Source organism: Centroberyx affinis, unplaced genomic scaffold (genome assembly GCF_046629955.1).
Source record: "Centroberyx affinis isolate AG114_WGS23_722 - 3 ecotype Tasmania unplaced genomic scaffold, CSIRO-AGI_Caff_v1 ptg001163l_1, whole genome shotgun sequence".
NCBI classification, from domain to species: domain Eukaryota; kingdom Metazoa; phylum Chordata; class Actinopteri; order Beryciformes; family Berycidae; genus Centroberyx; species Centroberyx affinis.
In genome coordinates, this window is record NW_027279694.1 from 3741 (window position 1) to 29639 (window position 25899).

At 40.3% G+C, this 25899-nt stretch overlaps 2 protein-coding genes across 2 annotated transcripts; one reads left to right on the top strand and one right to left on the bottom strand.

The window, feature by feature from the left end:
* The first annotated feature begins 3827 nt into the window (after positions 1–3827).
* LOC139648151 (B-cell receptor-associated protein 29-like) lies at positions 3828–6112 on the top strand. The gene is made up of 7 exons (XM_071524187.1): positions 3828–3919; positions 4179–4279; positions 4394–4541; positions 4768–4903; positions 5340–5436; positions 5791–5891; positions 5997–6112. Exons 1-7 carry the CDS (start codon positions 3828–3830, stop codon positions 6033–6035), a joined length of 714 nt encoding a protein of 237 aa, XP_071380288.1. The 3' UTR covers positions 6036–6112.
* Positions 6113–8837: 2725 nt separating this feature from the next.
* Positions 8838–18318, bottom strand: slco1c1 (solute carrier organic anion transporter family, member 1C1). Its single transcript, XM_071524184.1, has 13 exons — positions 18174–18318; positions 16648–16780; positions 16341–16462; positions 15446–15592; positions 14452–14550; positions 13755–14003; positions 13059–13223; positions 12216–12411; positions 11584–11749; positions 10613–10797; positions 10274–10338; positions 9811–9928; positions 8838–9063 (listed from the first exon to the last, which is right to left on the bottom strand). The coding sequence occupies exons 1-13, from the start codon at positions 18313–18315 to the stop codon at positions 8838–8840; spliced, it is 2013 nt and encodes a 670-aa protein (XP_071380285.1). The 5' UTR covers positions 18316–18318.
* Between the last annotated feature and the right edge of the window lie 7581 nt (positions 18319–25899).

The following is a 25899-nucleotide window of genomic DNA, read 5'->3' on the forward strand; positions in this document are numbered from 1 at the left end:
TTTCTGTTCTTATCAGGGGGGAACAGACGTTTAATGAGACATCAAGTGCTCCTTTATGATCTACTCAACTTTAGCAAACAGATGAACCCAAGAGGATAAACAAGGATAAACAACAAGTTTACATGCATGCTAAAGTAGATGATAAACACTAGTGTAAAATAAAGTATATACTATGATCATGGATTTTATGTGAGGGGATAGGCATAGGACAAGAAATGTGTACCTTTTCAGGCATGGTTATGGAGACAGTTTATATAAGAATTCTTACATTTGACGTAATTTGCTATTTTATTGTCGAATCTAAATCATCCCTTAGGAAATGTGGCTCAGACAAAGGGAGCGGGAGGCATATTCTTATCACACTAAACCAAAAATCTGAAGGACAAAAAGAAGTCAGAAGTTTTGTGCCTGCATGGCTGCATGCCCAGTCTCTGTGTGTGTGTGTGCCTGTGCCTGTGTATGTACGTATCTGCCAGAGTGTGTGTATCTATTTGTGAGTGTGCATCTATCCAGCAATGTGTGATTCCTGCGACTGAATGTGTGTGTGTGTGTGTATACTCCAGCATGTGCAGCTATGCGTGTATGTGCATGCAGCCGTGTGTCAGTCCAATTGTTTTATCAGGCAGTGACAGAGTGTCTGCCAGTGTGTGTGAGAGGGGAGAGAGGAAAGAGAAGATCGCTGCCCTCCAGCTCCTCTCACAGTGATGACTGCTGTCTGGTGATTATACCGGCACTACTCTCTCCGCATGGCAAGATATGGATGGGAGCACCACTGCAGCGCTCACTAACACAGTCTGGCAGCTTAAGTCCGCAACTACATGGTGTTGTATCTGTATTCAGTAAAAAACAGTCTATTATATCTTAAAGTCATTCCATTCTCCTCCAAGTGTCCTCATGTCACGCCACAGCTAGGAAAATGTAAATTATAATGGGAATTCATTATCTGGCCTGATTTCCATTCTTAAACTGTAACAACCACTGAACTGAAGCAAACCTGGGTCTCAGGACCAAAGTTACCCCATCTACCACATGTACTAAAATTTTACAAGAACAGACACTAAAGAAACATCATGTTTTTCCAACGTCTGTCAGTACGTGGTTGATGGCTTATTCCGAAGTCATGGGTGGGTGGCTTGTATACTATATACTATACCATACTATACTATAGTATACTGTACTATACTACAGAGGCAAACAGTAACTGTTTTTTGTATTTTTCAAAGGTCAAACATCATGACTCAAGTTTAGATTTCATTTTACCAGAAATTAGGCCCCTAAGTGTTATTATACAATAGATATTGTCTGCTTCTGTGCAAAGAATAAGTTTGTCAGGACAGGAAATAATGAAGAAATGTTTCTTAGTTTCACTCTGTCTTGCCCTTACACAGTTACAGCCCTTTAGCTTTGTATGGCAGAATACTATACTACTGTACAGTAGTACTGTACTATACTATACTCTTTCTAATGTCTTAAAATGCATGACTAATGGCTTGTTCTGGTGTCATGAGTAGTTCTGTCTACTACAGAAGTCAATATGATTCTGCAGCAGAAGGCCATGGGCTTGAAGACATGGGCTTGTGATGGGAAGGTTACTGGTTCAAATCCCTGGAAGGGCTGAGAAGGACTGTATGGGTAACATGAATGCATAAAGTTCTCTTGTCTTTCAACAATTACTGTTGATATGCCCTTGAGCAAGGCAAATAACTTTCAATTGTATGTAAGTGGAGTTGTATGTATGTGCACGCTCAACCTTCCCTGAACAATTTCTTAACACATATGAGAAAGAGCTCATGAGTGTCTCAGTGACTACCAGCCATGGCAGTAATGTAAATTGTCTGACCATAAAGAAAAGAGTGCTTTCAGGTTAACAGCACTCTACCAAGCCACACCATCACCTCAGCCTGGCCATCTGCTTACTGCAGGCATTTTACTGTAATGACTCTCCAGTCTCCCAAGCTGCGACCTCAGAGATGGTGAGGAGAGAAATCAAAGCACAATCAGTTCTGCTACAGTCATTTGCTTGCTCTCAAAAAGCTATCACCGGGTGCAGCTGTAAACATTTTGCTCCTCAACACTCATGAGACATGCAGTCAAAGAAGATAGCAGCTATCAGTCTCTTTCACAGAGGAAGCCCATGTGAATACACTTTGCAAGCTGAAATGCAGTGGAGAAGAGCCTATTCTGTATCAGGCCAAATCCACAGAATAGACCTGGGAGCTGAATTCTGTCATAAAACCTCCATATTCAAAAGGAAGACATTGTACTGTGGGCTATACACAAGAATCCCATGAGTCTCTGTTGTGGAGGTGCAGCAATGTGTGTGTGTTCATGAGCAGGCCTACTGCTGTTTGTGCTGGTTTGGAAAAGACACAAAAAGTACCATCCTTTCAATCTTTTGTAATTCTTTTTAAATGAGCTTATCCTCTGTCTCTGTGAAAACTAGCCATTCAGTCAAGAGGCTTTGCCAGTGTGTAAAGTGTACCCATTACCTGCAGTATGTTCTTCTGTATTGTTTGACTGCGTGCCTGCTGGGTCACACTCATGAAATATTTGGATTCTTGGATTTACTAAATGCAACTGCAGAATTCCTTACGAATGCAGAGCACACAAGACTTCCTACTTCCTGGACCTGACCCACTGAATGATTTTTTTAGCATTATATCATTAGACAATAGCGCCCTCTTCTGTCGCTTTGTTGAGCTTCTTTCCAGGCTTGTTTGGTGTTGAAATGTGAACGATGATGAACGGCAGGGCACAGAACGCCCAGAGTTGAAATTAAGTCAGCATATTTATCCTGGAATTTTGTAGATAAACAACAAGTTTTAGTTTCAATTATAATTTCAATGAATGGAGACATGGCTGAGGTGTTAGTCCCTCCTCAGGTGGTTATTTTTGGAGCGTGGCATCAAAGACGAGCCTAATGCATGAAATGTGAGAGGGGAGGCCCCGGAGTCCTGTAGGCCTATTTCTCCCTCTCTCTCTATTTCTCTCTCTCTCACTCAGACACACACACAAACCAGGGAAACAAGTTTTAATAGATTCCAAAAAAGAAAAGAAAAAAATCTATATATAGCTATTCAGTAGCCTGGAAACAACGCCTTTGGTCAGTTTGTGCACTGTGATCTTCAATACAGCCCAAAGGGGCTGAGAAAGAAGATCAATTGGCCATCACAGTTTTATTTAGGGCTGTGGAAGGTCCGCTCACCAGCAGCTGTCGCGAGGGTGTGTGTGTGTGTGTGTGTGTGTGTGTCCCCGAAGTCCAGACCTCCCCCACTTTCCTGATCGTCCAACTTCGTCTGGTAAGCAACCCTGTTTATTCCTTGCTATCGGTCGACTGCCTCCCACTCTTAAATCCAACGACAGCAACAAAGCGACAACATTATGTCGAGTGTGTGAAGAGTTAGAACACGTTTAGAGGTAAAAGCCTATAAATAGCTAAAGGCAAACTGAATGAATGCTTACTGTAGCTCGCCTGTTTCTGTAAGTCGATCAGAAGTTGCTTCGTATTCAAAATTACAAGTCAGAATTATGTTGTGTGAACAAAATTAGTATTAGTACTAGTATTTCCCTGGACTGCCGTGGGTTTAGTGTGGTTATGCACCTATTATTGTATGGTAGAAATAATTAGTCATCATAATTAAAATGGATTAAAAAAAACATTTAATAATAGAAGCAAATATGCCTAGCTTTAAATATTAGGCTGTGCCTTCAATGACCGCCAGTAAATAACATTATCAAGATTTCTTGTGCCTCATAGTAACATGGTTAGTCATGCTACATGGAGCTAATTAAAACTGTTACATTCTCCTAAGGGACTCACAGTCAGAATGACTCTCCAGTGGACTGCCGTGGCTTTCTTCCTCTATGTGGAGATAGCAGTGATCCTCATCTTGTGTCTACCCTTCATATCAGCCCAGAGGTACTGCAATACACAAGAAGTACACCCCAGAGCCATGGCAGTACATCCAGCAACCCATTTCCAAATGCCTGTCTTGGGGCCCATTCACAAATTCTCACAATCAAGGAATCCTGGCCAAAGTTTGTTTGAAAAGAAGGGAATGGCTGGAGATGAAATGACAGTTCATAGACTTCACCAGCAGAGTGCATCCACACCCTTTCTAGGCAGATTTCTAGCTATAGCCTAATAACACTTTTTTTTTTTTTTTACCTATTTGTAGATGGCGATCGGTTTTCAACTGGAGAATATGGAACTGGTTATCTCCATATTGGAACAAAGGCTTCTTTACTATGATCATGATCCTTATCGTTCTTTTCCTTGGTAAGGAACAAAGACATTACATAATACTTTAGCAGCAGGGATGTTATCCTCTACGGTTGGTTGTCTGCACTGATGTCATGTTTCTCTGAAGCCTTTCCTCCTGTCCGCTCTCAGACGCTGTCCGGGAGGTGCAGAAGTACTCGGGACCCCAGCCCATGCAAGACGCCAAGGTGAACCCCAACCTGTTCGACCACCTCCACATGAAGCTGTTCAGAGCCCAGAGGAACCTCTACATTTCTGGCTTCTCTCTCTTCCTCTGGCTGTCAGTAGCAGTTTGGGAACTTTCTCATGGAGGAACATTCCTATTGTCATTACACAAAACTGTCTTAAGTTTGATTATTCACCCTTTACCATTCAGCCTCTGAAATCTTGAGTGTCTGTCCTGTCCTGTCCTGTCCTATCCTATCCTGTCCTGTCCTGTCCTGTCCTGTCCTGTCCTGTCCTGTCCTGTCCTGTCTTTCTTGTCTTATCCTGTGAATGCATCACAGCATCATGCGTCGTGTGGTCACCTTGCTGAACCAGGTTGCCATCACCTCAGAGGCCAGTGCCGGTCTTCAGGCTCAGATGGACGGTGCCAACAAAGCAGCCAAGCAGTACCAGGAGGACAACCTGACGCTCAGACAAGTGAGAAGCAGATCCATAACCAGAACTTGGCAAGAGAACTAAGGCTGACTGACTATTGGACTCGTATGCACTTACAGATGCATTACAGATGCGTTTAGATCAGGCCCCTTTGATCTTGATTGTATTACTCTTAGAGCCAGTTCACTTCTTACTCTTCCTCAATATCTATTAAATCTACTCTGACATAGTGTACTGTATACCAACACAATAACATACTGTACATTGAACTTTTTAAAGCATTTGCAGTTCACGTTCATAATTTTTATCTAGGGGTATTGATACATATTTTGCATAGAGAAAATGCTTCTGAGTTTGTAATTTGCACTTCAGATTTATTTCTACTTATGGAGGTTGTGTAGTGAATAGCGCTTACATCAAGAACTAATAACCAAACTATTTAAACTACTGGCTATTAAAGGGTATCCTTTGTGCTCAGGCTCTGCTGGATGAAGAGAAATCCATGTCAGCAAAAAACCAGCATCTGAAGAAGGAGACTGAGAAGCTGGCAGGAGAACTGAAGGCTGCAGAGGACGGTGGGTAATCATCAAGTACTGATCATACTGAGATGCTCTGTAGTCATAACTTTCAAAGGCTACTGTTCTCTTACAAAATAAATATAAAGCTATACTGGTTTATGAGAAAGCACTGTATTAAACGTTTGCTGAACATGGCCTGCTATGGGTCATCTGGCTACGACTTGCATGCATAAAAATGGTCGCTGTGATATTAAGGAACAAGTTAATTTATGTTTTTGTGTTTGTTATTATTCATACTGATCTCCTTCCATATGTTTTTTTTTGTCTAAATGGTTATTAGTTAACTATGAAGCCCATTAAGGAGCACTGATGCAATTTAAGATGTAATAGTGTTGTTGTTTTTTTGTGTAGCTGTGCGTAAGTCTCATGCTGAAGTGGACGCCATGAGGAGGCAGGCCAAGGGTCTGGCACAGGAGTACGACAGACTGCTGAGGGAACACCATCAACTCCAGGTAACACGCACACACACACACACACACACACACACACACACACAACATACTTTATGTACATTGACACTGGAATGATTCTTTTTTAAACCTTTACTCAATCCACAGAATCTCCAGAGTGGTCCTGCAGACAAAAAGGATCAGTAACCACAGGATTACAGAGTGACAGACATTATCAAAGTGTTGTTCCACCTCCCACCATGGATACCTTTTCACAGATTCTTCTCATTTCACTAGGAATGTGTGCAATATACAGTAGGCCACCAGAGGCCTTATTTGCATCATCTGTTACAGATTTCATTTTCCTTTGAAGCTGACCCAAAACACATTTGTTAACTGATAGGTTTAAGCATACTGTATATTGGCTAATCAGTAGCAATGCACTTAAACCTTGAATGCTGAAAAATCTTCTTACTACTGCTAAAATGTATATATCATGAACATGGAATGTGTTTTTGTTGTTGTTTACATGTTACTCTATTGACAGTATAAAATTCAATGAAAAAAAGTACATTACTTGTATCTTCTGCAAATCATAAAATAATTGTCTTAATTTTTCTCTCAGGGGCTCATGCATTACCATTGCTAATGCTAACATTTAATACTTGACAAGTATATTAAGCTAATAAGTAGTTTAAGTAGTTGCATTGTGTTGAATTGAGTATAATTCTGTGAGTCAGCTGACTTGTTTTGCAGAATCCTAGAATTCCACTGATTATAACTAAATAATTGTATTTTTTGTGTTCTTGGTGAGACTGCTTACAATTTATTGAGTTGAGTCTATGGAGGAATTTGGGTTAGTGTCATGATTTCTGCAATTTCAGTTAGGGAGAGGGTGTATAACTGCTCAGGACAGGATTTGTGAATGATAAAATCTGGCTATTTTCCAACAGGCCCATCACATAGTGTGTGTGGTCAGAGCTGCTGTAAGAAATACATATTCGGAACCTCTTCAATTTTAGAAAAATGCTGCATCCTCAACATACCAAAAATGTACCCCAAAACCCCAAAATTTCCTATTGAGGAACAGAGGAACTGTTTTGGAACAGTCTATATTTATTGCAAGACTCACTTTGGGTGAGCAAGTGTCGTACTTATTGGTCAATGGTTACATTTTTACCTGATGTGTTTTTTTGTTTTACCAGCATATTAACTTAAAGCTATTGTGTGCACCATGTCTAAATCATTTGTGAGATCCATGTGATTCTGGGAATAATGGTAAGGTAAGGTAAAATTAATTTCACTGTGGAGAGATCATGCCCAGCTTTATTCAAAGATCTGCATAACCAGGCCACTGCCTGATCCAGTGTTACCAAATCCCCCTGTAAGCACACTGTCAATGGCATAAATAATGACATCTCTTGCCCTGTGTATACATACAGAGTTAAACTACTGTATCTCAGCTGTATGGGAGCCATGAGTGCCAATTCCTTGTTTTGATCAGCATCAGTGAATGTCTGCCACACAAGCAACTCATATTAATTTAGGTTTATTACAAACTTTTGATCTAGACAAAAGGAGGATCATTCATTTTTTTAATCCAGATGGAGGGAAATATTTGTTGCTTGATATTTTGTTTAGCAGTATTTTATTTAACAGAGGTCCAAATTCTTATATAAACCCCTAACAACAAATAATCTACTCATATTAAACAAATAAACATTTTTAACATTTTCGCAGATGTTTTTGTTTCTGACTGATATCAACCTGTTAATGTTACTGAGCCTCCTGGAGTGGCAGATCTGTGATCACCAGCTCAATCCCCTTCACCATCTTACTATGTATAATTTTAAAAACTGATTGTAGATTGCACAACTATTCTCAGATTCTCGATACTTTCCACAATTGTTTGGTCTACGACAAAGGCAAGAACATGAAAAAAATACAAACAAGACATGAGGTAAAATGGATATTTTGCTCATTATGTCAATCATGTAGTCATTGAAAAAGTTGACACAACATGGGATAGACTACAAGTTGAAAACAAACTGTATTGAACTTTATAATGATGAGGCACACTGGTGACTACATACATTATACAGCACACTGTACAATCAGGTAGATGCGGTGGGGTTTTGTAACAAGCCTTGTTCTCTTGGGATAATTCTGCCAAACATGTTGCGCAGCTTCACTGATACTGTAACTTGAATCTATTTATCTAATTTGAGATGGATATAATGTATAGAAGTCTATCATGATTATGGAAACTATGCAAAACCCCAATTTTTATACAATTCACAAACAGGAATGAGAGACTTGATTGCTAATGCAACAAAACATAATGACATGTATCTTTCTGAAGGAAGGGTTTCTGTTACTTCTGTTACTGCTGGAAACAAAGTGATGGCTGCCCCTTGACATGTTGATGTCATTGGGATACTCTTTTAGAGTTACAGTTCCTCTGTTGCTTTTACTGTAGCTTTGATCTGATTCATTAACAGGTTAAAATACATAGCTTAATTGCCTCATACACAGTACAGTAACCACTTTCACACTTCCTATACTATCTAAGGATGGAATGGAAACACAAACGACAGTATATAGACCCGTTTTATCGCTTCCAAACTGAAAGCAAAGCCAGGAACAGAATGCTATCATCACACAATGGCCTTCTGCAATCTTTTTCAAACTACTTTCTACCTGTTCCATCACAAAAAATAAGAATTTTATCAAGTTTAATCATAAAAACAAATGCCAACATAAAAAATAAAGCACAATTACATTATTTTTTTCTACAAAAGACTCTTCCATTCATGTAAAACACAAACATTGAATTTTATACATTCAAGAAATAGCATATTTTGTTTATAAAATGACTCCTATTTCACATACAAGTCCCGTACAAATATATACTCTGTGTGCTATGAAAGTGTCCACAGTGGGTGCGTCCTCTCTAAATCCGTGGTGCTCCATGGGGCTGAATCAGAAGAGGAGAGGTTGTGCTGAGGCTCACAGGCGAGTCTCTCTGTCGGGGTTACAGTCCATGGCCAGTATGAACTGCTCACAGTGCATAGAGCTGTTCTCCTCTTTCCTCAGTGACTCCAACTCTGCATTCCCATTGGTCAGGGCATTTTTCTCCTCCCTCTTGATGTGTCTCTTGAGTAGAGCAAAGCCCAAAATACACAGGAAGAAAGAGACTGTCCTCAGCCCCAGGGTCAGGCCCAGGTACACTATCCTGCAAGAGAAGAAAGCGAAGCAAAGCGACACATTGCTTCATAGGAGAAATACAATGGCTGACACATTGGATGTGATTTTGTGAGAATACAGAAACCAAATGGAGTTTCATTCCATCTTGAGATATTCACCAGTTGAAACAAATGATGTCAAAATGATTGCACATACAGTATGACTTACTTATTTCAGTTATAAGTCAACTTTGCTTACAAAATAGTTATGTTAAAGGTGAGAATATCCTGTGTTTGTGAAGTACTGACTGCCAAATTTTTCCTAAGTGGATACTAGGGTTTCGACCACTATGGGATTTTAAAGGCCAATACCGGTACAGATACCTACATGTTTATATTAAAGCTGTTGGTAGCCAATATTTTGTGACCATTTTCTTGCCAGAAATGATGAGTATTCAGTGTTTCACCTCGATTTTTAATCTTGGCAAGGTGGAAAAGCTACTGAAACAACGTGCAACATCGTGCAACACTAAAACTCTCCAGTGAAACTCAGCTCCTTAATGCCGCCCCACTGTGGTAGGGAAAACTCTGAGAAGAATTAAATATATAAAATTAAATAAATGTGCAAAGAAAATTACATTTCATTGCAGGTTTTACAGACTGTACTTATGTAGCTGTGGTCAGGTAGGAACCTCCACCACATCATAACTGGCTGATATCCAATATTTAATAAGAAGCCAAAATCGACCTGATACATTGGTCTAATTAGGTAATGTATTTATTATTGATAATTCTACCTGTAAGCTGAGGTGTTATAGATTCTGCAGGCTCCTCTTCCTCCACACTTCTTGTATCCCCATTTGAGACAGGTGGTGTCGATTATAGCTCCAAAGTATATAGGGGCAGGTATTCCAGCTGTAAGAGTTTTGTTCCAAAATGAGATTTGACACCATTTGAAAAAGTGCTATTTACTCTTACAGAATGACTGGTAGCTCAAAAATATAAATATAGTACAGTACTATTTAAGGGCAATAGGTAACTTACGTCCTGGGTGACGGAAAGCTAATATTTCCACAGACCTTTACATTATAGAAATACTGATTCATGAGCTTCAGGTAATGATTTGTTTCTATATATATACACAGCATCCCAATAATTCCGCTCACTCCAACATACTCTGAATGTCAGCTCTAGGGAGGCTTCCATTGGCTGACATTCACACACTAAGGTAATGGACTGAATACCAATGACGGTTCTCACCGAGGGTTCGAGTGGCCAACGTGTGGATCCCAAGAGCAAGGGATTTCAGCTCAGGCTTAATGCATCTATAGGAGGGAGATTGCGGGGGTTAGTGGAGACTCAAGTTGGCCATAAATATGACAGAATTACAATTTTATATACGCTGAAAGATAAAGCCAAAAACTACAAATGAGCATCACATTGATACGTTCCCTTATGGTACAGGTATAAAAAAGTGGCATTGGATAACACAATAATAATACAAATACAATTTTTTTGATCAATGACGGCAGTATTGCTGAATGATCCTGGTGTTTCTAATATTTCCCAGTGAGAACCAGACCAGGGTGATTGACAGACCTGATGAGCAGCACGAAGCCAGGCGTCCCCCCCAGGGAGATGATGAAGGAACTGAGGACAGACAGAGCCAGGAAGTAAGGGAAGACTCTGTCACAGCTGTCCCTGTGTGGACACTGGCCCAGAGAGGCTGTCAGGTTGCCCGGTTGGGCAGCAGCCAGCGCCACACACCTGCACTGGTCAAACACCTGACAGAGAGGGGAATCAGAAGGATAGGTATGAGGCAGGAGGAGGAACTAAAACATGAGGGATGTTTCTGATTGATGAGCTGCATCACAGCAGGAAACAGCTGTACTAGGTAAAAGGCCAGTTGCCATTCCTTTTTGAATGCTTTTAAAAAAAACTAAAATAACTAAATCTGTTTTTCTTTAAAGAGTATGGTATAAAATGACAGAATGTTTCCCTATATCCCTTTCATTCCTCATACTGTTATATATAGAACTATTTATATTAGTTATGTACAGCACTAATGATTCTTTTTGTGCTGGATATGTATTCTGTGTTAGTTTGTGTGTGTTTGTTCATGTGTGTGCATGGATGTATTTGTATATATATGACATGATTGTATGTAATTATGTATGCATGATGGTCTTTACTACAAGCCCTTAAGAGTTTTTTTTATACCATCTGTGCATTGTATACTGTGTATATATTTGTTTATATTTTCTCTTTTCCAAATTGCACAAATAAACAAATAAAAAAATGGCATTGGTTGGATTTTGCTATACTTGTGAAAACAACTGCAATGTAACAGTATTTGCATGTTTCACTCTGGTGTCTTCACTACTGGGCAGTAGCTAATACTTTCACATATTATGAAACAGCAAATTGAGCCTAGGAAATATTATAGCTTGTTAGCTAACAGTTATGCCAAGTAATAATGAAATGAGACCATCAGCCAATTTTGCTGTAATCATATTGCGCTGTTGCATAATACTTAAACAATGTCATGAAGGCAGCGGTGTGTGTCTAACCGTGTTCCTGCCTGAGCCGGTGGAGGAGGAGCAGCCAGCGAGGCACGGAGACACGTAGGTGATCCCATCCTCTCCACACACTGGGTCCCACTCCCTCCTGGAGCACAGGCAACCCGAATTACAGTCAGAGAAGAGAGAGAGCTCGTGGTAAGACGAGCCTTCCACTCTGCGTGCAGAAACATGAAGAAAATACATATATTATTGACTACTTGTATGAAAAATTTATCAAACAAGACAGCACATTCATTAAAGTACATGGAATGAAAACATGAGAATACACTGAAACAGAGAGATAACTCTGGGAGGCCTCTTAGCAGTAGTGATTAAAGACTGAATTATCATAAATTCAAACTGTGCAGTATAGCTCCTTGGTCTAAACCAGTGGTTCTCAATGTGGGGTGCGGGTACCACCAGGGGTCCTTGAGGGGATTCCAGGGGGCCCCAGCAAATTGATGAATTGTTAAACTTCACCATTATTTCATTTACAAGAAGTTAACACCAACTGAAACACTATTAGTTGGCCCCCAAGCTAAAATAGATCGACTTCTCTGTAAACTTGGGAATCTGGCTTCCCAGATAAAGTCAGAGGTAACATGCCTATTCCACATGAGGGGAATATATACATCACATACCCAGTATATGAAACTGTGATGCCTGCCACCTTGGAGTTCTCACAGCCCATAGCTAAAAAGAAGAGCGACAGGAAATATCCCAGCAGGGACGTCCCAAAGGCAAATTTAGCCGCTCCCATGATACCCAGCTTGAATTTCTTCATGACAACCCCTCCAGAGAACATCCCCAGGGCCACGGCCGGGATGTTGATCATGCCTATAGCCAAAGCGCAGAATACAACAGAGACAGGGGGATGGGGACCAACTTGAACAAGCACGTGTACAGCAGCATCAGGCAGCACAATCGCTCCCCAAAAGGGATCAAAGTCAGAACACTCATTCATATCAAAGTAGTCTCATCCATATTTCATGTAAAGTGAACTGAAGTCATGTCATGAAAGATGAAAATGACTTTTGATGGTTGAGAGGATAGGGGATGCAGAATGCATTTCTCAACATCCTACAACGTATTCACTCATTCTGTTATTTGGATGAAAAGAGCCATGTTATTACACTGTCTCAAATTCCATCAGGTTGAACTGATAATAGGCCTCATTAATGTTCTTGTCACATCATTGCCTATCTGTCATTTCAAAATGTCCTATAATTGCAGTAAACCTGGTGTCATCTTGAAGCTGCAGCCTTTGCTTAGGAAGGATGTGGGAGTTGGAGCATAAAAAATGCATTAAAAGACAGTTCATGAAACACTTATCATGACCTTTCAGCTCACATCACTTTGGATCCTTAAATACTTTCCTCTTAGTAAAGCAACGATGATTGTAACTCATCTACAAAGATAAAATGACCAGACAAAAAACATCAAAACAAAGCAAGCATTATGAATTATCAAAATAGTCTGCTTACCCATGAGAAAATTGGCTTTTGATGCTGACTGGCCATAGTGTTGCTCAATATATTTGGGTTTGTAGGTGACCATACCAATGAGAGAGTTGAACTGAATGATCGTCACGCATAAGTAGATGATGTAAACAGGATTTCCAAGAAGACTTTTCAATGCGGGCACAAATTCTGTAGAGCAAAGGTTAAAATAATCAATACCATAAAAAACATTAATTTCAAACAGATGCATAAAAAATGCTGTGCTTCATTCAACACATCTGTCAGCATACTTTAAGATAGTATCCAAAACTACACCCACAGATGTGATGAAAATTTCACAACCTTTTTAAAAGTAAAGGGGATGGTATCCCAAATTGCCTGCAGACAAAAGTCGCTCTTTTAACACTCTTACACAAACACAAAATTGTAATGTTCATGAAATTGAAGGCTTTATTGTTTACTTTCATGAGAAAAAATGAAATTCTTAAAAAAGACTTTGCAGTTCTAATAGAAATGTGACTATGGGTTCATAAAGCAACCCTTTAAATTAGCCCCAAAAGAGATAGTGAAAAATCTAGAAGTAATATCAAATGGGGAAACTCATCACATCCATATAGATTCAGCTGACTGAATACAGTATAGTATGTAATATTCAATATTTATTAGCAGCACTGCAAATTCCCCAATATTACAACTGGCTGACAGCACTGTCAATCATACCTTTGGCCATCTCATGTAAATTAGCCGGCTCCTCAGGTCTGAACTTGTGCCCCATGGCTGGGGAATCCTTGATGAACCTGGTTTGCTCTGGAGTGCAGCTAGTATCATGCTTATCCACAGGCATGGGCAGAGATTTGGGCAGGAACCAGAAGGGCACGGCAGACATGAGGGTGATGGCGCCAGCGATGAGGTAGCCCAGCCACCAGGCGCCCACCCAGCGGGCGTCGCCAGGGGTAATAGTCACACTCTCTGGGAAGAGACAAGGAACCCTGTCAGCAGTCTGCAGTCTAATTTGGCTCCATTTGCCTTTGTTTCCTATGGTTATATGTTGATTTACGTTCTACTTCTATTCATTTCTAAGGGCAGCAAATACACTGTTGGTGAACCTTTTGGGCAATGTTCAAAGGCAACATTGCCCAAGAAGATCTCTCAAGACTTTTTGCTGCCCAAATAAATTCTATCATGTAATTGATCCTGTCGCACTTCAATCCCTGTTGGCAGGTGTCATGTTGCCCAAAAACCTTTGTAGCCTTAACTCTTTCTATCATTTACAACGCCAAAGATCCAAATGCAACTCTCCACAGGTGAGTGTGAGTGCATTGCCTTGGTGTGGAGAAATTTAATGAGGTTCCATAATAACAACTCACCCAGCTGTACACAGTTTACAGACAGATGACAGTTGCCTGAACCCACTCACCCATGTCCACATAGCCAATGTCCACATAGATCTTGGCACACAGCGATCCCAGTAAGTACCCAAAGACAGGGCCAATAATAGATATGGTTTGGACACAACCTGTAATGTTGCAACAGAGAAAGGAATATTCGTTTAGCCCCATGTAATACCTATCACAGTTGGGGTCAATTCATTTTCATTCCAAAAATGTCATCATGAAAAAAACAATTACGATTCATTTGCTTTTTATTATGAGAGCTTTCATTATACAGTACATTCAATTTAAATATTTTTTTCTTTTTATTATTATTTTAATGAGAACCTGTAGGCAATGTACATTGTAGCGGGAGGGGATGACGTCAAGTTTTGGTCAGGAGGCAGAGAAGGCAGGCATGGCCCAACAGTGCTACTTAGTCCCAGTTAAACCTCCCTATATCCTGTATGCCTGCTGACCCACCCGTTTGGCATCAATACCCAAATACTACACTATAAGGCTAAAATACTTACTGACTTATACTACTATTAATATGCAAAACTTGAATTCCAGCTCTGATTAGTACAATGTTTGATACTTGACCCACCATTGTGTTATTGCACTGTTTTGCTTTGCATTCTCTAATTTTGACTCTTGTTCGGTATGCACCATGACCCCAATTAAAAGTTAAGCATTTCACTGTGCAATTGTGTAAGGTGGAATGATGCTGAAGTTGAATTTAATTGACTGTTGGACTATGCCCTAAAAGGGAAAAATAATTAGCAGAAGCACCAGTGGTGCGCATATTGTTAATGTTTCAGGAACAATAGCCGTTATCTCGGTAATAAGTAATGGGGTCCGAATAAATAATAAACGATAAATTATTTCCCAATTGCTTAGATAGAAAAACCCTCTCATGCCAAATATTTAATTTGAAAGAAAATCCACTTCCTGAATTGATTGCATTGAAAATGAAGTGACCTCAACCCTGGAGCCCATAGTCCCAAGGTGCTGACACAGACAGTGAGTGAGGTGCATTACCAATATAGAGAGCAGCATTCTCAGATCGTGCATAATCGTCTATATAGGAGATTCCCAAAGGTTGTACCGGAGTCTCTCCAATCCCACGCAGGATGTTCCCCAGAAACACATAGATCCACATGGAGACACTGGACTCTCGCTCACAGCCTACAGTAGAACATGGAATAGGAAAAACAATGTGAGCATTTACAATTTTGATTCTTCAGAAATGGACATAAACTTCCCTTTTGATGTGCCCAAAATATCACAGCAAACTTATTCCATGCATTTCTATCGTTCTGAGTACTATGTCATGGTATTTTGATCCACTGAACAGTTGTATTCTTACGGCTGCAAACTACTGTATCCCATACTACATGCATTCACACAGTGATAGAATGTTTTTTTATATAGAGAGAGTGATATATATAGTCTACTATAGTATGCCCTGCATTGCCCCCATGACTAAATGTGAGGTCCTGTTCACCCTGTAAATGTGTATCAATATGTGCTGTGTAAGAAGTAAAGCTGTCTCTGATTCTGATGTAAGACACACACCAAGCAAGACCTAGGAGAAATACTAGCTGGAAATAATTATTATTATTAGTTTGAACCTCCATAGAGAGCCAGCTGGTTTTGGTGTACCATATGGACCATTCCAATAGTGTCAAGTAAGTCACAGACAAGTGTACTAAACTGACTCAAATACATTGGTCTAAATTTTCTGGCAGTCTTGGAAATGTCCTTTGATGCAAAACCCACCCCTTTGGCATCAAGACGGATTAAACAAACCAGAAAAAGTACTGGACAATAGGACTTGACCATGGTCTTTACTCAACATGACAAATTGTGAATGAAGAAATATGCTGCCATGTATTTTCTGGACTAGGCTCAGTGTTGATGCTCCATGTCTTACCTCCAGAGGGCAGTATAGAGGGCCTGTCACCTGCCCTGGTGGACTCAGGTGAGCTTGCTGGACATGGAGAAAGGTTATTTGTTGAATTCACTGAAGATCTAACTGATGTTTCGAACTTATAGCTGCGTACAAAATACCAATGTGACTGTTAAACAAGGGAAGGGAGAAAGCATCAGGTGTAATTAGATACACACAATGTGAGCCACAAATAACAAACACTAATCAACAAAGTGCAAGAACTATTGGCATTGAGATACAATTTGTGAATTTCAATGCATAAATGTAGACCTGAAAACATTTTGCCTACCGGCCAATAATAAAATGAGGCATGGCGATCAAGAAGGTCCCAAAAGACATCAAGACACATCCAATCGCTATGATCTTGGGTCGGTGGAGTTTGGCACCAAAATAGCTCACAAAAGCAATCACCAACAAATTCCCTACAGGGTTGGATGATCAGAAGAGGGGATGGGGAGGACATAAAGGCACAAAGTATGAGAGCTCCAGTGGAGAACGTCTCAAATTTCATACAGGTACATGAGAAAAACAATATTGACCATCTGAAAAAGCCTAAGTATGATCAACTGAATCATATGTGTGGACACATATGATCTCATATGAGTGGACACATATGATCTCTTATAATCCCTGCTTCTGATCTGCTGTTGCCTATGGAAACAGCACCATAGAAGCATCTGTCTGTGTGGTGAGCTGTATTGTACTCATCAGGCTGACAAGCAGGATGATGGCTATCTTAAAGAGCTATTTATATAGGGAAGGATATTCTTTACCCTCAGACCAAAGTGGTATTGTGATGCAGGCTGAAGCACAGGCCATGCATATGCTTTACTTTGAACTAGACCTCAGGGACGTATGGTAATCAGAGCTGTCAGAACGGTGGTGGTTGTACAGGGGTCCAGCACCTTATGGCCCTCGTGAAGGAGCCCCTTCAGAAAATGTATTTCCTTTTGGAACTGTGCGTGGGCCATCTAGGAGCCTTTTCTTTTTAAAGATTATGTTTTGGGCATTTTTGCCTTTAACTGATAGCTGTCAGTGGAGATAGACAGGAAAGACTGGCAGAAAGAGAGGGGATGTGACAAAGGTCCCAGGCCGGATTCAAACCCAAGACATCGCAGTTGCATGGTATGTGCCACTGTGACCACTAAGCCACCAGGACACCGCCTATCTAGGAACCTTTAAATTCCCAACAATATTAAGTCTGGACTTCTAGACAAGATATGATTAAATGTGACATCTCCCCCCTCCACATGCTCTCCAGTGTATCCTGAAACTCCCCCACTACCCACCCCACAACTCCCACTACGTACCCATACATTCATACACAAACACACGCACACAATCTCTGACCGAACAAGGGCATATGCCTGTAATCACACATAAATCACCATAAAGATCATCAAATGGCCACATGACTTCACTCAGGGCCTGATAACTCGTCTTGAAAAAAGGCAGTGTAAGTGTAAACAATATTAATCTGAGGTACCATGGTACCACATATGCTTATCTTCATTCCGTGTCCTCCACCTCCACCACACAAAACACATTACAAAATCCCCATTTTCCACGCCTCCATAGCTTCAAAGGATTTTTTGCTCATTAAGAGTCAATTAGGAATGTGACCAACATGTCACAGTGACTATTTAAAACTCAAAAGGGGATGCAGTATAATGCATAGAATAGTGTTATGCCCACTGACATGCTGAGGGTTTATTCTTAGCTTACTTGCATTAGCATCTAAATGCCTCAAAATATGGACATGAATAGCAGTAAATAAACAGGGACACGCACAAATAGAGAAATTGAGAAACTCACCTATTTCAAAACTCCCATCTATGATGCCGATTAGATAACTTGGGATGTCAAATCGCCTTTCTAGTTGTGTGATTGTGCTCTTCATGTAGCTGCCAGACAGCGCCTTGGCAAAGTAGGCAAAAGACAAAGCTGCAAGGAACATCTACAGAGACACAGGGAGAGAAGACGGGACAGTGTAAAAAGAAAAGTGTTTCCTTGAAGCTCTTCTCCCCTCCGTTTTCATTTCAAAAGAATATACTGACCTTATGAAAAAAGGGACAGCTGCTCTTAAAAGATTTTGATAGCACAAAACAAAAACTAAACATGGTACTTTTATTAGGTAGGTAGGTAGGTTGACAGAAGGATAACTGGACCCAGACACATTATTTTTGAGATATTGACTGCTTCTGGTAATGATTTTTCTCCAAAACTGATATGTAAAATTTTGGAATAGAACTCTTCAAACAAGGAAAAATAGGAAAAGGCAGAGAGGCAAACTCTAAAGGTGCTGAAGGGAGACTGAAAAGGGAGCATGATGTGGTTGGTCATTAGAACAATAATGAAGAGCATTGCTGTGACTTTTAATTTGCTTGTGTGTTAGTGCATGTATTTCTTTGTGTGTGTGTGTGTGTGTGTGTGTGTGCATGCATGTATGATGGTGCAGGTACATCTTTGTGAGAGTATAGCTGGCAATGTGCTGTGTGAGCCTGGGCCAGAGGGTGCCGGTGCACTGAGCTCCCTCCTACTTTTTGCTCAACCACCTGTGGACACTGACAGTCGGTAACAAAGGAAGGATTAGAGAAGCCAATCCCACCGGGACACAGGCACATCCACAGCACCATACACTGACAGACCGACCGACACGCAGTGTAATTGGAAACAGGTGAGCAGTAGCCATGGCCTGCACTCTTAGGGCTGAAAATAGCCTGAGCTGGGCAGAAACACGCACTGCCACCCACCAACACACACGTGCACATACTCTCCATTTCTCTTTCTCTGTTTTCAGTTTTCAATTTAAATTTATTCAAAGAAAACATACTTTCATACATTCACACCATCTTGATGATAATGGTGTTATTATTATTATTATTTTGAAGACAAAATATACAATAAACACCATATAGTGAATGACAAATGAAATCATGAATGACAGCTGATTGTTAATCTTCCAAACTGGATTTATGCAATATGTCCATTCCACTCTCTCTCTCTGATCATTGGTTCAGTGAAGGAGGAAATACAAACACATGGGCGATGAGTCAGGCTATCTTTGTGTTAGCTGATTTCCCGGATAACCGGTCTCACGTATCCATAAAAATGGTAGAAAATAATAAAATAATCAAACAATAAAAGCAACAGACTATAAGATATTATATATGCTGCTGACAATTTCAACACGTTAAATAGATGGTAAAAGTGTGGATGGGAAATAAATGGATAACCTTTGTGTCCTTCTCCCATGTTGAATAAGCTATTAAAATGAATAGGTCTGAATATAAGCAATATAAAAACATGACAGTGAGAAGCAATAGTGTTGCTGCTGCCAAGGCCAGGGAGGATTGCTGGAAAATTGCAGATAGTGTTCTTCTTATTCTTACCACTGCTTGTGCTCGTCATTAGAGCACAGTGCTCATTCCTCTCATTAATGCAATATTTTGTTGTCACAAAGATTTCTTATTCACAAAGTCGGGCTCATGTTGTCCAGGGCTGTGGAGATGGAAATGAGTACAGTCTATTAAATTAGTCTGTTAACATCCCAGGACAGGTCTCTGTTCATGTCTATGAGAGAGGACAGGACAAAGACGAAAACACTAGCGGGCTACATCGCAAAGATTCATTGCTTTTAAGTGCAATGTGACCTCTTTCTCTCTCTCTCTCTCTCTCTGTTTCTCTCTGTCTCTCTCTCTCTCTCTGTCTCTCTTTCTCTTTCTCTCTCTCTCTCTCTTCACACACAGGGCTTATCAATCTCCAAGGCCTTCCATTCATCAGCCAAGTCCAAAAATGGGGTAGCTGCTAATTTACAAATTGAAAGCAGCTGACAGGCATATAACCCCCACCGTCATATGATGTACTGTGTGATACAATCTGTCAACACTTTAAAACAAAATCTTAAGACTATATATTTAACATATGTATGTTATTACAATCATAGCTAATCTGACCTTGATTTTGCTTTACCCAGCTTTTCAGTAATCCGTTTCAGTCTACCCCTTTTACTGTGATGCATTGGTCTCTCAGCTTCTTACTATTACTTTTGATTTCCTTTTAATATATTTTATTCTATCTTATTTTACTTTATTTTAGTTTGGTTTTTTTACCATTCATATTTTTTTTATCATTACTATTATTATTATTACTGTTAATAGATTCCAATAGTCACCATTATGTTGTATCTCTTTATTGATCTTCTTAATCTTGCCAAGCAATCAAGGAAGATGCTACATAAATAAAGTTTGATTTGATACTTTTCTGACTCACTCCTTAAAATAAAAGGTTGTGAGAGTTGTCCAAACCACTGCTTACAATGCAATGTAGGCTAAGCAAGTGACTTATTGTAACCCCACAGAATGCAGCACTCTGTTCTCAACATGACTGATGTAACTGAGTGCATTCAGGTACAGAGAGAATAGACTACTTGGATTCAAGCAACAGTCTTGCTGTCTGTCAGCATGCTATGCAAATTAGTACATTTGATTCTGTGCCAATCTCAACAGAGCAGCCAGTGTGGAGAGGTTATGCTCGCTGTAATCTCCATTAATATAAGAAAGTAGAGTGAGAGATGAGAGAACAGGAGATACTGGCCAGAGTGATTACAGAATTTGCTGATTTATGAAAGAGCTGTGAGGAGCTAAGAGAGACAAATGGAGCTGTAGCAACCCCCTGGGTGGTCTGTAGCCGATTAATATGTCCCTCGCAGGCTTTGTTCTATTGTCAAGTGCATAATTACCATCCACACCCCAGAATAGGAGGATATACTGCAGGAACGCTGATGTGTAAAGGTTCTCATATGAGTGCATTAAGAATGTTGACATGGGGATGTTGCAACCTTACGGCATCATTACAGTGAGGGCCTTGCGCAAAATGCCATGAGGAATTTTAGAGGGCTCTTGGTCATTTTGTTCACCATGGCAAGCTGAACAGAGGCCACTAGACACTTCCTCAAAGGGTCAGGTTAGCAAGGGCAAATATGCAGGATTCCTTTCAGAAAGGCATGCCCTTTTACTGTATAACCCTCATAAATAGTTTAAAATGCATTTGCACTTAAATCTTTCTCAACCCTCTTTCTAGGCCTGAGAAGTGATCACCTCATGTGAATTCCACTGATTCTATAGATTATACATAAAATACTGAAATACTGCCTAAAGCACTGCAACATTTCTCACTTTTGTTGTACTGCTTCTCGGTGTTGCAAAGACCTGCAAGAGTCTTGCCGCAATAGAAGTGTAAGTCTGTCTAACATTATTACTCAAATTCTGTTTAGTTCCAATTCAGTCTGCTTGTTGAAATGGTTAGAAACAGCATAAACAACAATGACTTTTTGAAAAACTGGATCCAAATCTCAGTGGTCCAATCTCTGTTGGCCAGGAGCTGAACATGAGACTAATGGGCAAGCTTAGTGAAAATAAATGCTAAGTGTTGGAAAAGCTTGTAAACAGGGCCAGAAAAACTACTTAACTTTTGATCAAGAACCTAGAGCTACGGCAAGAGACGACTACTTCTTCTGGTAAATTCACAATATTTGCAGGTGGTGTACAATCCTAATCCAAGCTAAACACAAACATGTGCTACTGAGTGCTACTGTTCACACACATTAACAGCACGCATATGCTACAGGCAGACAAAAACCCTTTCTCCACATACAAAATTGTGAATTTTGTATCAAAAGCACCACACTGAGACGTTCATTGTAGGATTACCCCACATAGAGGAGAACACACATGAACCAAAAGGCAGCGTGACAGGAATTCCTTGCTATGGTTGTTGCTGAACGTTGAGTATTTCACTAAGCAGCTTTTTAATTATAGTCCAATGTGGCTCTTAATCCAATAAAGAGGAACAGAACCTCCATTCTGACCTCTTTCATTGGGGCACAAACACTGTCTAAGGAATTTATTGCAGCAATTTAATACGCAGTCCAAAGGTTACAAAGAGCTGCACTCAACACCTTGCATGGTCATCATTACTAGGCCTACATTAACCAGTCACATGCAGCGTTCTCAACACAAACATTCAATGGGATGCTCAATGAATCATGGAATTATATTAGCATGCACAGAAGACATGTGTAAAGTGGCCATGAAATTCAGCTGGTGATCCGTAACGATTGGCTTTGATGATAAATGACCTAGCTGAAGAAATACTGGAACCATGCTACAGCAGAGTTGCCTTAGGCATACTGTAGATTTTATAAATATCCTTCACATACATTCAACACATACATAAGGACATGCCCTCTCTCTCTCTGTCTCTCTCTCTCCCCCATACAAATGTGATCCCAGCCATGAGAAAGATATTTCTTGTGTATCCCCTCTAGGCCAGTCAGATGACTTTGAAAATAGAAAAACTATGTAGGTTCACTATCCTTTGAGGCTAAAAACCCTTCATGTATGTTCCTACCACCTCTCTCTACACCACTGGTCCCAATGGGCTTGACTAAGGTTTTTCCGCATGTGCCCAACTCCCCCAATTCCAGCACTGGAGTTCTGCATGGCTCCTGCAAGACTTGAGGTAATTAATATGTAAATCAAGGCGTGCCCACCTACACATTATGATATGCATATTCTAAATGTAATTTAAGTACATTTGTACTCTTCCTTCTTACACCCAAACCTCTACAATATATCTAGTGCTCCAATTGGTTTTCTGATGCAAAACAACAAATGTGCATACTAACAAACACCAAAGATGTCCAATTAGATATGAAATGTTGAGTCACAAAAACTTGAAAGAAATTAATTAGGTTAAGCAATGCTATTGATTAGTCTCTGAACATCTGTAATGGTATTTAAAGCCATCTGATGATTTTCCACAACTAAGCCATCAAAATGAGAATCACATGTTAATTTAAAGTTACTCAAAATGTAGTCAAGGACTAATTTAAAAAAAAAAAAATTCAACAGCAAAATGCATCAATCTGGTGCACTTTGACATGAATATACATAGGTGTAAATGAAGCAGCAAAGTAAACACTTTGAACAGCAGTCTGTAGGCCTACAGTGACATGTTGTAGAGTGCTGTCTGTCTTATCTGTTCCTGTCTCTCTCCTCACCCCTCCCCTTCTCAATTGTTCTCTTGCCTCCTCTTATTTCTCTCCTCCCCTCATCTCTCTTTGTCTCTCTCCTCTTCTCCTCTTTCTCATTCAGTTGAGGCCATGCAAAAGATAAACAGAGTCAATGACACAGTTATCAAAGAATATATACAATTTTAAAAGCTATTTACAGTATGTGCTTGAGGCTAAGTTTTGAAAGGTTGAAACTAGTTTTGAATGTGGCATTTCACCAAAAGGTGCATAACTGCCTTGTGGGGTGTTGTCGGTCATGGCGGAGGTCTGTGCTCTACTGAGCACATTTTCTAGTTGATCTTGCAACACAGTCCATCTCAAAAAGATGCATTCTCGGTTCTTGCTTTGGTGAGAAGTTTATTTTCTTCTAGACAACTTGGGAAGGAGACATGTATTGACTTAGCATTCTTGGAATTGAGAATCATCCTCTGGCTCCAAAAATATAACATATCAGTGTCCAGAAGTCCCACTTCCCGGGCTTCAAATGGGCCAGATGAAAATCAATGGGCATTGTCACAGTCACTTTGTCCTTTCTTTTCTACAGAAAAGACACAATATGAAATGTGTCTGCAATTTTGATCACTAGAATTCCTTGACGTTCAGGGAGTAGAGTGGTGTGTGTGTGTGTTGACAGTCTGAAAGAGAGGGAAAGGAGGCAACTGAGTGATTGCTTTCGTGGCTGGGAAGAGTAATGTAACCTGGTGTAAAATGACGATTTGCAATTTCTCACTTTGAGACACTCTGCTTATCTTTAACATGCACATTTTTTTCATCAGGCTACCTAAGTGGATGGGCAAAAAAGAGGGACCTGATCTGTGTGTGTGGGTGTGAGAACAGAACATGGCCTGATGTAGACATGGCCATATTGAGTGTTCGTGCAAAGGTTCAATGCAATGAGCAAAGGAAATGAAAAGTGATTTTCCACCATACTGATGGGAGGAACAAATATGCCAAGGTTTTGAATAAACCTGTGTACAGAAAAGGCAAACCCAAAATTCACAGAGCACACATTAAATAGTCCATGTCTCAGTAGGAACAGCCCAAACATGTGTCTCAGTCTACTGAAGGCCTGCGTGACTTAACGCAATCTGGATCTATCTAACAATTCTACATGGTTTGGCTAGAGGTCAGGACAATGAGAGGGCTTGTCAGGGTGGAACTCATTTTCCCATGAGGCACGGTACCTTCAGACTGGGGTGGAAAGAGTGCTTCATCCCTGAGGAGGGAGGGCTGTTGTCTAGTGACCACCTCCCCTTGGCTGTTGTGTCCATTTTCCTCACAAAGACAGCTTCCTACTGTACCTCGCTTGGGCTACGGTTTCTCTTCAGAGGATTTGTCTTCACTCACACCTGTTGGAAGGAATTCAGAAAAAAGGTGATTTAGAGATCAGCAGAGATCTGTCAAGCCTATTTTGCTCAGTGGCCAACATATCCTATGTAGCATATACGCTCTGCAAATCTTCCCTGGATAAAAAAAATCTGTGTTGAGTCACACATGGGCAGCATAGTGGCTCAGTGGTTAGCACTGTCTCACAGCAGGAACGTCCCCAGTACCCTTTCTGTGTTGAGTTTGCATGCTCTCCCTGTGTTTGCGTGGGTTTCCTCCCACAGTCCAAAACATGCAAATCAGGTGGAGAATCTACATTGCCCATAAATGTGAATGCTAGTGTCAGTGTGATTGTCTGTCATCAGTGTTTGCCCTGTGATGGACTGTCAACCTATCCAGGGTGTTTCCCTGCCTTCAGCCCAATGTATGCTGGGATAGGCTCCAACCCCACTGTGACCCTGAGTAGGAATTAAGCAGGTAAAGCCAATGAATGAATGAATAGGTCATGCATCATAAACATCATCCTTTATGAAAGTACGGCATCTCCTTGTCCTCTAATTCGAGCTACTAGAAAGTGCAAATATAATTCAATGTAAGGCCAAGAAGAGGAACTATACACTGCAGTGGCAGAGAAAGGGGAGACTAAAGACAGAGTCATACAGTTTTTTTCCAAAGATGAATGATAGAATTTGGTGACATGACACAGGTATGAGTACATGATGTGAGTAACGTACAATGTTCTTACTGGAGGTTGAATAGACGTCAATAAATATATAACCTATGGATCTCTCGACTCTGCTCACACCGCAGTGAACATATAGGTCAATTCTGCCCAGGCTAACAGTTCACTATGACCAGCTAGAAACAGATTAAATAAGCAAACTTAATAGCACAGTAAATATATGGGTTATAACATATTGCAGAGGAAGCATAAAAAAACTGATCTTCTAAAGTTCATGTCACAAAGACTTAGAGATATAAAACACTCTCTAAAGAAGGATGGTCACCTATTTAGCAAGTTAGCAAAACCAAAAATGCATACAGCAAAAGAAAGGAGAAAGAACTTCAAGACAAAAAGAATAGGTCAATGTTTTCAGAATAACCAAGTGGATTGCAGTGGACATGATGGGGGGAAGAAGA

Coding starts and splice junctions, on each gene's coding strand:
- LOC139648151 (XM_071524187.1), top strand. CDS start 3,828: ATGACTCTCCAGTGGACTGCCGTGGCTTTCTTCCTCTATGTGGAGATA. Junction 4,280..4,393: donor CCTTATCGTTCTTTTCCTTG/GTAAGGAACAAA, acceptor GTCCGCTCTCAG/ACGCTGTCCGGGAGGTGCAG. Junction 5,892..5,996: donor GGGAACACCATCAACTCCAG/GTAACACGCACA, acceptor CTCAATCCACAG/AATCTCCAGAGTGGTCCTGC.
- slco1c1 (XM_071524184.1), bottom strand. CDS start 18,315: ATGTTCCTTGCAGCTTTGTCTTTTGCCTACTTTGCCAAGGCGCTGTCT. Junction 14,551..15,445: donor GAATGCTGCTCTCTATATTG/GTAATGCACCTC, acceptor GCAACATTACAG/GTTGTGTCCAAACCATATCT. Junction 10,798..11,583: donor CCGGCTCAGGCAGGAACACG/GTTAGACACACA, acceptor CCTCTCTGTCAG/GTGTTTGACCAGTGCAGGTG.